Here is a 12,292-nt window from a genome sequence, read left to right as displayed (position 1 = left end):
TCTGTCTTTTATATATATCTCTATGGAAAATAGTATCCTATCTTCGTTGTGTCTCTATGCATATTCTCTGGTATTTGTTTAGGAAGCAAGAAATTGAAAAATGAAAATTTAAGCGCTCTTCTTTCCCTCCCATGGTAATAACTTCTTGAAAATACCCCTTAACTTGCTTTTCTTATGTGACTTGTGCTTCTTTATGGAAAGCGTTTTTGTGGTCTTGGCAGATGTGACGGTAGATAAATCATGTGCGGTACCCTTCTGTACCAAAGAAGATAAACCTGCACTTATTTCGGACTCTCTCGAGTTAATTCTGGAAGCATCTAGCGAAAGAACTCTATTACCTGCAGATGTGGTTTCAGAAATCGCTGGCGAAAGAATTCTACTAACAGGTTCACTTACCGAATACTTTTTAACCGCCGTCTCATCGTCATTGGCAACATTCGTACACAAAGGATCAATTGATGAATGATCCTCAGATGAATAAATACTGACTGATCCCTGTGATGACTTTGAGCCATCCATAATTTTCGAATCTTTCGATGAAATCGAATATGAATCCAACTCTGGAATACGTGACTTTGGTGCAATGGTATCCGTATGTGATATTTTCACTTTAGTACTTGAATCAGATTCCCTATGCTGCTCTGCTTCTCTGTAATATCTATCTGAATCATTCTCACCTGCATCTTCACTTTCATTATACTCTTCTGTGTCATTCAACTTGGCCTGTTCATCGTTTGATTCATGTTGTTCATCATACTTCTTGAGGCCTTTATTGTGATGGTGGTGGTGATGATGATGATGGTGATGACGCGAGAAATTCACCAAAGAAGGTGGAGTTCCAGAGCTCTTTCTCAAGGAAAGTAATCTCGTGTTCAACTTGTCCATAAACCCTCCATCCATCTCCTCTTCTTTCGAAACAACATCTGAAATCATGTCATCGGTAAGCGCACGCACACCAGGAGGCTCATCAAAAGAGTTATCACTATACTCTCCCGTGCTATCAATCTTGTACCAGTAGTACATATCCTGTACACCAATGTAGAATGATTCTGATGGTGAAATATCATCCATAGCTGAAAACTGCAAATGCTCTTTAGAGCCCGATTTGCTCTTGGACTTTCCGATTCCAAGTCTTCCTAGACGAATTCCTGGTGTAATCTTCTGAGAGTTGGCAGAAGCAACGTTTGGTTGCAAGTTGCTTGCATTTGTGGACTGTGGAGCATTATCTATCTTTATAACAGGCCTTGAGGATGACAAAGACGAGTTTGCTGACTCAACTGAGTTATCAGATCCACCTCCATTAATTGGTGTTTCATTTTCTTTGGGCTTTAACACGACACCTTCTGTTGGTTTTCCAACCTTCTCAGCCTTCGATAAATCTGATTCTGTAGATAACCTGGCGGAGGAATTCTCTGGAAGCTTCAAAGACGAGTTCGTTGGATTTATTGATATAGTGGATTGCTCCCGCGATCTCAAGGTTCGATCCTCAGATTCTAAAGTCGATGGATACTTGGTAAGTGTATTGGCCTTTGAGAATTGTGTGGCCACTGACAGATAATGATCTCGATCTGCGCCTTCTTCTACTCCTGAAGATAGGGGATCTACCTCCTCGATGCTTTTTGCATCTTCATCTCTGTAAAGATATTCTTTCAAAGGCTTTCCATCTTCATCGTGCAGCTCGACAACACGATAGAATAGAATATATGGATCTTCTGAATCCATTGCCTCATTAAATGATACATCGCGTATTTTATGTCCCGGATGCATCATATCATTAAAGATGATCCAATCCTTTGTATCTGAATTGACCTTATCAACATATGGATCAAAAGGTCTTTTTCTAGCAAGCGAAATGTAATGTCCTGAATTCACAGATGATCCTCTATGGCAAACGCAACTGTCCAACACAAGCATGAACGATCCTCTGGGTGCTGTATTATCGAAGTTTCTTCTGAAATCGACAAAACCTGGCCTCTTCCTATCTTCGGCAATGAAGTAGGGCATCTTCATAATTTCCGGAATTATAACCTTGCGTGAATTCTTATGGGATCGGCCCTTACTATCCCATACGTAGCGTTTTAAGCATATTGGGACAATGGGCCTTCTATCGGCAAATCTCTGCTCAAAAGCCGAACTGTTTACTTCTTTATTGGATCCCGGTTGGGTATCGGACAAATCAGATCTTCCAGCCGAATCCAAAGAATCAATTGTACGACTCCTTTTATTTCTCGATCGATACAGCATTTCGTGATTCTCAAACTTCAAATTTTTGGATGGATCGGTGTAGTAAGGAAGTAATTGAAGAAACATCCAGGCAGGAAGATTGACTTCAACATTCGATATGGAAGATGATCTCCTGGTAAGATGCGATTTTTTGGGTATATGAACGTTATTCAACACACTGACTATTGTAGACGATCGTGTTCTTGATGCTTCTATTCTCTCTGAGACCTTGCTGATAGATCCACGTGCTAAATATGGATCAGAATAATCTGATTCTCCGGCCGTGCTCATAAGAGCCGTAGAGTTACCACTGACCACACTAGAAAAATCAGTCAACGTTGACATACCATCATTTCTTGACGGACTTACTGCCAAGACATTTGAATCTATGGATGGCTGTTCACTATATCTTAAGGATGGATTCGGACTTAATGTTTTCGTATCTGGACTTGGAGAATCTTTCGTTTCTACAGCAGAATCGCTCAACTTCGAGTCAATCGACGCAGACGACTTCTCGTCTTCGTTGTCATTCGTCTGATGAACAATACCCATTTTCTCGTACTGGCTGAGCTCATCCGCATCAATTGGTGTTGTATCATGAACGTATTTACGCTCTCTCTTTTTATCTAGATGTCTTTTCACCGTAACGCTGTTGTTAAAATAATTGTTGAGGCATTCCTCAAGTGAGACTGGTGTCAATTTAGCCTGCGGCTTGTCATTTTTATCTAGTTTGTTTTTCTTTCCGTTGGTATTTTCTGCACTCTGCTTTGTTTCGTTCGAAGTTTGAGCAGCTTTAGTACCATTTTGAGCCTCATTGACAGTAGTTAGTGTAGTCCGAGGAACTTCCGAGGCGTTATTTTTCGAATTTGCGGATGAAGAGCCAGCATCATCCATCTGCGTGGACACGTCAGTCGGCACAGAAATCAGTACGGTTCTCTCTTGAATAAGCCTCAGATCATCACTCAAATTAAGCTTGCCAGAATGTATAATGTCTAATTTCATGGTAAGCAATGGAAGTGACAAAGACTCGGCAAGAAACTCGTACAGCTGTAAGGCATCCTGTTGCGAACAACTGAGAGCCAAGTCGCAACCTAAAGAATTAAGAGCTATGCACACCTGCTCGATAATTCCAACTCTTATGTATTCACCTGAACGAAGAAGATTCACAACAAACCGAAGTAAAGTTTTGAGTTCTTCAATTTCCTGCTGCAAAGATGGAGCTAAATTCTCATCGGCTGTAGAATCCAAGAGAAAATCAAAAGAGGACGTCGTGTAAAACATGGAGAAAAGTAATGAGTCCATGTAGCACATGACTTTCTTCCAATTGTCCATTCCAATAGGTGTGATGGCAGCAGATGGCATGGTTGAATATCTGAGCCGCCTTATTGCCTTTGGGGCAATAAGCTGGCCGGATATTGAAAATTCCCAGTATTTGAAGTACCGATAAAGCTTGTGCACAGACCTTGCAGAACTGTCATTTAGCTGAAAAGCAATAATCAAAGTAGCCAACAATCGTTGAGCATCACTAGGAAGATGCTTTGAGATGGACGATGATGTTGAATTCGATGGTGTACTTGAATGTGGAACCAGCGATTCTAATAAATGAGATACCGCTTTCAAAAGAGATTTCTGTTCTGTGGATAATTTGGTTGGATACTTCTTGGGATCCCTGTCATCCAATAAAAGGACACCTGTATAATTGGCAGGCGGCTTCATCTCAAGAATTGATGCACAATGTGATGAGTATGGAAGCGATAACCAGAGTTCGTCTTAACTAGCCATATAACTGTTGAGAAATTAAACTAAGTAACCGTTTAAAACAGGAAATGCGACTTTGAAGAAATTGTATAATCGGGTTGGTGGGGAATGGCTGTATCGTTTTTATGTGCCCAAGTTTACCGAATTTATTTCTAATTGTCCGAGTCTAAGTCGCAACAAACATTTAGCAGGAAAAGAAAAATATATACGCGAGGAGGAAGATTCGGAATCGGGAAAAGAGAGAAAAGTTACAAATTCAAAGATGTTCGAAATGTTGGTGATGTGCTCTTTCTCTAAACGGTTTATAATTTTTAATCAAAAGTGTGTGAATTATATTACATCCTATTAAATTCCGTGATAGATCGCATTATTTGAATATTGCTGAATAGAACGGTGGCTGTTTCTACTTTTTGATTCATATCAACGAAATTTATATTTTGTACTAAGTATCCAAATGTTTTATCTATCTCCTAATAAAATTTCTTGGCGCTCTAAATTTTGTGATCGCCTATAAATCCTTAATATCCTAGAATATACATGTTAGAATATGTAATGTCGGAACATAAATTTCGAATCAATATATATATACCACTTAAAAAAAGTTATAGTGCTTTATCAGCTTACGGCTTTTGGTCTACTTATATTAGGCTTTTTTATTATGTTATACTTCAGTGACTTAATTAATCGGGTTTATGCACTCTCCCGCTAAGAACGGGAAAATCAATCGGCATGAGAACTCCCTAATTGTGATCATATTTAATTTTTTTTCCAATGATTGATTTATAACCAAACATCAGTTTGTCGGCGTTAATTCCGTTCATTTTCCTAGGATAGAAATAACTTAGGTGAACCGATACCAAGAAACAAAAAAAAATACAAGCCAAAAATTATGACTTCGATCAATAAATACACTGAATGACATCACCGTTAATTCAACAACAAGCACAATTAATATTCGTTACGCCTTCTATAATGACCTGAATCTTGATAACCCGCTCCAATCGGCAATTCGGTTAGCCACTTCGCTAAATGGAGCTTTTTGATCATCCGTTAATTCAGAGTTATCGAGAATTTTCTTTATACAGTAGAGTGTGACCATTAAACAGCTCACGCTATGTATATTTTTCCACCCCATATTTCTATGCAAAACAGCCAATAGCCGATCCAAGTTCCTATGCATATCATTGATTTTTTCAGGAACTTCTTTTTTGATGCTTTTGTCTATATCTTCATTTTTGTCACGATGCATATGTCTTGCTGCCATTCTTTTGATGTTTTCTTCGTATTCTGATGACATATTTGCATCAAATTGCAGAATTTTTGTTTTTATACCAATTAAAGTAATTAAATATAATTCCGAACAAGCTAATTCTTCAGAATCAACAAAAAAGGATTGTCCCTCTATTCTTTCCTGAAACTTTTGAGGAAGTTCGTTTTTCAAACGGTTCAATTTATTTTTAATATTTTGTACGGCAGTCACATCTTCAAATGCCTCAGCTTCAAGCTCCAGGTTTAGACAGAGAAGCTTGTAATAAGGCGAAGCAATGTTAACACTGAACAAGTCCCGATTTATATGACAAACCTTTTGGAAAGAAGAAATTATAAGTTGGACAAGAAGGCAATTAACCGTCAAAGCCTTTACTGTCAAATCGTCTTTCCACATTGTGCAGATTCTGTTTACAAAAATGCCATAGACATCAAATCTATGATCCAAATCCTCAGGGTACAAACTAAGACTTTCAAACAATTCGAGAAAGAGAATTGTCGCGAGAATCAGTTTGCTTCTTATGGGAGTCTCTAAAGATACACCTTCTTTCAGAACCAAGCCTAATTCTCTCAATGAGCTATTGTAAAAAGTAATTGTATTTTTGCCAGAATAATTGTGTGTGTTCTCTTCCAACAGTCTTGAAGAAAGGGTCAAAATCGAATAATGCAATGCAGGAAAATGAATCGATAATTTTGGAATAACTTCTCTGAAGATACAAACCTGATCAACTAAAGAAGAAAGCATGGGAGAAATCTCACCTTTGAATACATCGAACAAGAACGGATACTGCTTGATGTTATCGTAAAATTTCAGCTTGTCCATTTTTGCCGATGATCTATCGGTAAATATTTCGAATGTATACTCATCATTCGGTAATCGGGCTCCTACATGTTTACCGTGAACAGAAAGATAAACGCTTAAGATGCTGCTTAGTGTTTTGGGCAAGGAGAAAAATCTGGGAGGAATCTTGAAACGGGACAAATCTGATTCCTGCTGGAACATACGAGGAGTTATAAAATTGAACGAAGCATTGTTTTGTTCAATATTACCAAAGCAGCTCGTACTGTTACGACTCATCTGGGACGTATAAAGAGGAACGTTAGAATGCAGATAAGAGCTTAAAACAAGAGGTTCTTCCGAATTGGAGCATACACTTTCTGTACTATCCGTTTTGGTCAGACCAACGGTTCTGCAGCTGGTACCAATAGAATCAGTTGGCCCAAAAGCAATTGTAGTAGCAATTGGATAATTGAGCATGGATGCTAGGTTTCTGGTGCAATTTTGAAGAGAAAGAAAATCATTCAACGTGCTTTTTGCTAAATCCAACTTCTGCGATCCACCTTTCCAGACGCAATCGTAACCTTTTTCTGCACAGAAGTTACACACAGGTTTATTTTCATCACACTTCTTGTGCTTACTTCTGCAAGTGAGACATCCTGTCCTGACCCTTCTTTTGGAGAGAGGTGTTGACGAAATCCTTCTCTTCCGACTTCGTTTTTGTGCAATCTGCTTTCGTTTCAAAGAAGCAACTTCGGTCATATTCTGAAATGATGTAGAAATTGCCAGGATACCTTATTAAAGCAATATAATAAACTGATATGCGTGAAAAAAATATGACGGCATAAGTAATTATGCGATGTATGCGTATAAATATACACCAAAATAGCTTATTGATATAGAGGACTAGAATAGGCATTCCAGCAAAATCAGAGAGGTAAAGTAATTAATGGCAAAGCATACATTATATAAGATTGGAAAGATGTTTTTAAAAGAAATACTCAATAATTAAAGCAAGGCTGTATGATGATGATGCATAGGAAATAAAATGATGTATCTCGTAACCGCTGCGGAGGGACAAAATCAATACTTAAAAGTAGCGCGAGGATTAAAGAAAAGCATCAACGATCAGATCTCGCTCCGCTCGGAGGAGAAAAGGAAGGAATATACACATGTGTAGGAGAAGCAAAAAAAAAAAAAAAGACGTACGGAGTAGATAAAAAAGATTATGCATATATGGGAATTGATATCCTATCATCTGGATCAAGTCCCATATGAGTATGAGTCAATTGCTGTATAAGGAATTGCGTAATAATCAAACACATATTTATTTGCTTTGCGATAAAGATGATAGCGACAAAGGGACTAAAGTAAAGCGGAGATACGTCACGAGATTGCGATATTATTTAACGCGCGAAACAAACTGTTACTAGACGAAAATAACACCAAAATTTACAAATGCTGGGCGGGGTCCACGAACCTGGGAAGGGAATACCCTGTAAGGAAAGTGAATGGGAGCGGGGTAGCTCTGAGGGTATACATATGTAAAGTCCAATTCAATTTATGGCAAAGTAAAAATGTGGAGACGCGGGTGAGAGGGAGGAGGGCCGCAACGATTTCCGGTCAATCTCCCAAGTCGATCGACGCGCCTGTAAAGCCTAGCTGCGCCCGGGAGAGAATAATAAATATTTTGAAACTAAAATGAAACCAGGCTTAATCAAAGTGATTGAACAGCTTAATGAAGATACACTTTAAATCTACCAATCATAAATAAAGGATAAAAAGTCGGTTGGAGTGAGGCCAAACCGCTTTTAGTTATACTTTTGAAACGTGAGTAAAATTCAACAAATAGGAAAGTAGGACATAGTTGGACAACGACAACTTACCAATCTTACTGAGTAAAGCAGGATTAGGCTATCATTTAAAGTTCACAGCACAGGAAAGATAAATATCAAATATGTCATGGTCTGGATTTAAGAAAGCGGTGAACAGGGCAGGAGCCCATGTTATCATGAAAACATCTAAACATGCAGAAGTTTCTGTGGATCCGGAATTTGACAGAAGAGAAGAGAAATTCAAGAAATTCAATGGACTTACGGCAGAATTGGATACAGATATGTCATTATTTCTTAAGAACTTTGAGGATTTAATGGAGGCACAGCTGAATCTTGTAAAAACGATTGATTCGTATTATGGTGATTACAATTTTCAGCTAAAATCCGATTATAGAGGCCTTGATACAGAAAATGGTCCGAAGATCAATGAACGAGATGGTATTTCCCTCGAATATCTTAAAATACTAGATGAGATAAAGGATACTGTTCTTCCAGAGCTTTTAGAGCCACTAAAAGTAACAGTTGCGGATCCTATAACGGATCTCCTGTCGTACAATGAGGAAATATCACGTCTAATTCAAAAGCGAGGTAGAAAGAAGTTTGATTACGATGTTTTGAAAACAAAGCTTGATAAACTCCAAAAGGAGGCAGATGCCTTAAATTACAGCATTGAAACAAACGGAAGTGTTGATAAAAAACCGCAACTTTCGAAGCAATTGAAAAGATTGGAAGGTGTGAAAAATGACTTTGAGCAGGCCAGATTCATCTACACGGATCTTAATGGACGACTTAAGAATGAGATCGATCAATATCTAACATTGAGGTTTTCATTGTTGGATCCAACATTTGAGAGCTTTGTGAAGATCCAAATGAAGTTATACGGTGATCTTTACGATAAATTGACATCGAGCTCCCTAAGTATAGACGGAATGTCGTTAGAAGAGCAAAATGAAAATAAGTTGGATGATCGGTTGGATGAAATACTAGGGAAGATGAAAAACCTTCGCTTAATTAATACAGCTAAGTGAATGAGAAAAGTTCTTGTTTTAAAAGGATCGATTTAACTGATGTGTGTATAGCACACAATCTCTAATTAAATGTACATAAGATCATGCGACCCCATAAGCAGTCCAGTTAGGCAAGCATTTCAAAGCTTGCTGCCAAATTTCTAGACAGTTTCAGCAAATATGAATTCCTTCAACTCCTTGTAGGCCTTTTCTAAGTCATCATTGACGACGATCTTATCATGAGCACCTGTTTCAGCAAAGTCCATTTCTCTTTTTGCAGCTGCAAGTCTTTGTTTGACACTGTCATCAGTTTCTGTTCCTCTTCCCTCCAATCTCTTTCTGAGTTCATCCAATGATGGTGGAGCGACAAAGATAAATCTGGCATTCAAATCAGTCTTCTTGACGGATTTAACACCCTGCATATCAATGTCTAATATACAAGTTCTCTTTAAGCCATCTGCGACTTTTTTCACAGCAGCAACGGTAGTTCCATAGTAGTTTCCAGAGAACTGGGCCCACTCAATAAAAGCTCCTTCTTCAATGAGGCTTTTAAATTGTTCCACAGTCACAAAATTGTAGTCGACACCATCTTTTTCACCTGGTCTTGGCTTTCTGGTTGTGTTAGACACCGAAAAGCCAAACTTGTTTGGATATTCTTTGAAAAGCCTCTTTAAAAGAGTGGATTTCCCTGTACCTGAAGGACCTGAAACAACGATTGGACGACCTGGCATTCTAAAGATAATGCTGATGAAGATATGGTGCTAAGATACTTATATATTGCGATTTGGAGTGATCGCAGTTATGTTAAAGATTATTGCTCTTGTGTATACAAGATCTTTGTTGAGCGAGGAATGAAGAAAATTGAAAAAAAAAAGATAATAATAATAATAATCGAATGAAACCCCATGTAAATAAAGTAAGTGAAAAAAAAATATATATATATAGAAAAAGAAGACATTGTAAGAATCCATACTAGATACCGTCCAGTGAGACACAATAAATGTGGCTGGCAGAAAATCAGACACATAAAAAAAAAGTAGATTCATGATTTTCGCACAGATCGCCGTAGCTCCTGATCTTGTAGATAACACATTTATCTTTCGACTTACTCGGAGAATATCAACACGTTAAGCATCAATTTGATTTGGTTGGCTAAAATTTGGAATACATGAGGTTGCGTTCATTGTTACAACTAGTTAATTGAGGGTTTAAGTGAACTGTGATTTATTCGAAATTTATAAAAAATACAAATCTTAGCCCCGTTTTTGTCACATAGGCACGTCTTCTGTTCATTTATTTTACCAATTGGCATTTCCTTTAAAGTTGAACCGCCGCAACATCAATGCAATCCAAATTTTCACTCAGAATTGCCCGTCTCAGCAATAGTTTGTGGGTAGTTCTTGCAATTCTGTTCATTTTTGTTAAATCTGCATCTGCCATAGGAGATGAAGATCTAAGCCCCATAGATGAAGCTCCTGCACCAGAGGTACCAGATCTTGATACTCCAGATGCCAGCACACCAGACGATAGCAATCCAGTCACAGAAGAGATATTTTCGTCCTGGTCACTCTTCATTGTGCTGTTCTTACTTGGATCTGCACTATGGTCTTCATATTATCTACAGCAAAGGCGAATCAAGGCCATACACGAGACAGTTTTGTCCATCTTTTATGGTATGGTTGTTGGCCTTATAATACGTGTGAGTCCTGGCCATTATATACAGGATGCAGTCAAGTTCAATTCCAACTATTTCTTCAATATATTGCTTCCTCCAATTATTTTGAACTCCGGATATGAGCTCAATCAGGCAAATTTCTTCCGAAATATAGGCTCAATCTTAACTTTTGCTATTCCTGGAACTTTCATCAGTGCAATTGTTGTTGGAATCATACTTTTTCTCTACACGAGGTTGGGTCTCGAGAGTATAAACATTTCATTTGTTGATTCTTTGGCCGTTGGAGCTACACTTTCTGCCACTGATCCAGTTACCATCCTTTCAATTTTCAACAGTTATAAAGTGGACCCAAAACTATACACGATCATCTTTGGAGAGTCGCTTCTTAATGACGCTATCTGTATTGTTATGTTTGAAACATGTGCAAAATTCCATGGTCAGCAGGCACAATTTTCGAGCTTGTTTCAAGGTATCGCATTATTCCTCATTACTTTTACCGTCAGTACATTTATTGGACTTGCTGCAGGTGTTTTAATTGCACTTATGTTGAAACACTCACATATAAGAAGGTATCCTCAGATCGAGAGTTGCCTCGTCTTACTTTTGGCATACGAGTCCTATTTCTTTTCGAATGGATGCCACATGTCTGGAATTGTGTCTTTGCTTTTTTGCGGAATAACTCTCAAGCATTATGCCTATTATAATATGTCCAGGCGTACACAGGTTGCCACAAAGTACACGTTCCAACTTTTGGCTCAGCTCAGTGAAAACTTCATCTTCATCTATTTAGGTCTATCCTTATTCACCGAGGTTGAACTTGTGTTCAAGCCACTTCTCATTATTGTGACCTTTGTCTGTATCTGTATTGCTCGTTGGGCCGCTGTTTTCCCTCTTAGTAGACTCATAAACTGGTTCACAAGAACTAGAAGGGCTAAATCTGGATATAACCACGATATTACATCCACTGAGGATGAAATCCCATATAACTATCAGATGATGCAATTTTGGGCAGGATTAAGAGGAGCTGTTGGTGTGGCTTTGGCAATGGGCCTTCAAGGAGATTCAAAATATGCTCTATTAGCCACAGTTTTAGTTGTCGTTGTGCTCACTGTTATACTCTTTGGTGGTACAACCGCTGCTATGCTTGAAATATTGAATATTAAGACAGGTTGTGTCGATGAAAACGAAGACAATGACGATGATTTTGATATTGAGATACCTGCGATTCAGAGAATTTCATCTGTGACTGGAAGGCACCATAAGAAACCCTCCACATTATCATCGCCATACTTTGATGAATCACGTTTCAGCTCCACTAGATCCAAGCATCCATCACAGGAAGATTTTGTTTCTGGCTCTGATATGGATTCACAAATAGAAATACCTCCACCATCACAGAATCTTGCATCTTTTCCATCGAGAGGCCATTCAGTGACTTCATTGCATGGATCACAGGACAACTCGTTTACCCAACAATCAAAAAGTACCTTTGGGGCAAAGCCTACTGCCAGTGTACTAAACCTTGGCAATCTTCTTAATGTTGAGGAACCTACCAAATGGTTCTCAAGCTTTGATGAGAATGTTCTTAAACCAGTTTTATTGGATAACATAAATCCTGGTGATAGTACAACTCACGAAGAGTCTAATGGTAGTACAACGAACAAGGATGATGTGGATTAGATTGGGTATATTCATTAGAGATTTAATTTATAGTGGTGATTATTTTCAGAAATACAGGTTTATATAAGGG

General features: G+C 38.3%; 5 protein-coding genes across 5 annotated transcripts; 2 read left to right on the top strand and 3 right to left on the bottom strand.

The window, feature by feature from the left end:
• Positions 1-108: 108 nt before the first annotated feature.
• BRETT_000583 (uncharacterized protein) lies at positions 109-3,939 on the bottom strand (the record flags this gene model as incomplete). The annotated part of the gene is made up of 1 exon (XM_041279148.1): positions 109-3,939. One exon carries the CDS (start codon positions 3,937-3,939, stop codon positions 109-111), a length of 3,831 nt encoding a protein of 1,276 aa, XP_041137362.1.
• Positions 3,940-4,948: 1,009 nt separating this feature from the next.
• BRETT_000582 (uncharacterized protein) lies at positions 4,949-6,787 on the bottom strand (the record flags this gene model as incomplete). Its single annotated transcript, XM_041279147.1, has 1 exon — positions 4,949-6,787. One exon carries the CDS (start codon positions 6,785-6,787, stop codon positions 4,949-4,951), a length of 1,839 nt encoding a protein of 612 aa, XP_041137361.1.
• A 1,195-nt stretch (positions 6,788-7,982) lies between these two features.
• Positions 7,983-8,888, top strand: BRETT_000581 (uncharacterized protein; the record flags this gene model as incomplete). The annotated part of the gene is made up of 1 exon (XM_041279146.1): positions 7,983-8,888. One exon carries the CDS (start codon positions 7,983-7,985, stop codon positions 8,886-8,888), a length of 906 nt encoding a protein of 301 aa, XP_041137360.1.
• Positions 8,889-9,028: 140 nt separating this feature from the next.
• On the bottom strand, positions 9,029-9,598 carry GUK1 (guanylate kinase; the record flags this gene model as incomplete). Its single annotated transcript, XM_041279145.1, has 1 exon — positions 9,029-9,598. The coding sequence occupies one exon, from the start codon at positions 9,596-9,598 to the stop codon at positions 9,029-9,031; it is 570 nt and encodes a 189-aa protein (XP_041137359.1).
• A 611-nt stretch (positions 9,599-10,209) lies between these two features.
• Positions 10,210-12,222, top strand: NHX1 (monovalent cation:H+ antiporter, CPA1 (nhx1); the record flags this gene model as incomplete). The annotated part of the gene is made up of 1 exon (XM_041279144.1): positions 10,210-12,222. One exon carries the CDS (start codon positions 10,210-10,212, stop codon positions 12,220-12,222), a length of 2,013 nt encoding a protein of 670 aa, XP_041137358.1.
• Between the last annotated feature and the right edge of the window lie 70 nt (positions 12,223-12,292).

Source organism: Brettanomyces bruxellensis, chromosome 8, assembly GCF_011074885.1.
Source record: "Brettanomyces bruxellensis chromosome 8, complete sequence".
NCBI classification, from domain to species: Eukaryota; Fungi; Ascomycota; class Pichiomycetes; order Pichiales; family Pichiaceae; genus Brettanomyces; species Brettanomyces bruxellensis.
This window is presented reverse-complemented; position numbering and strand designations above follow the sequence as displayed.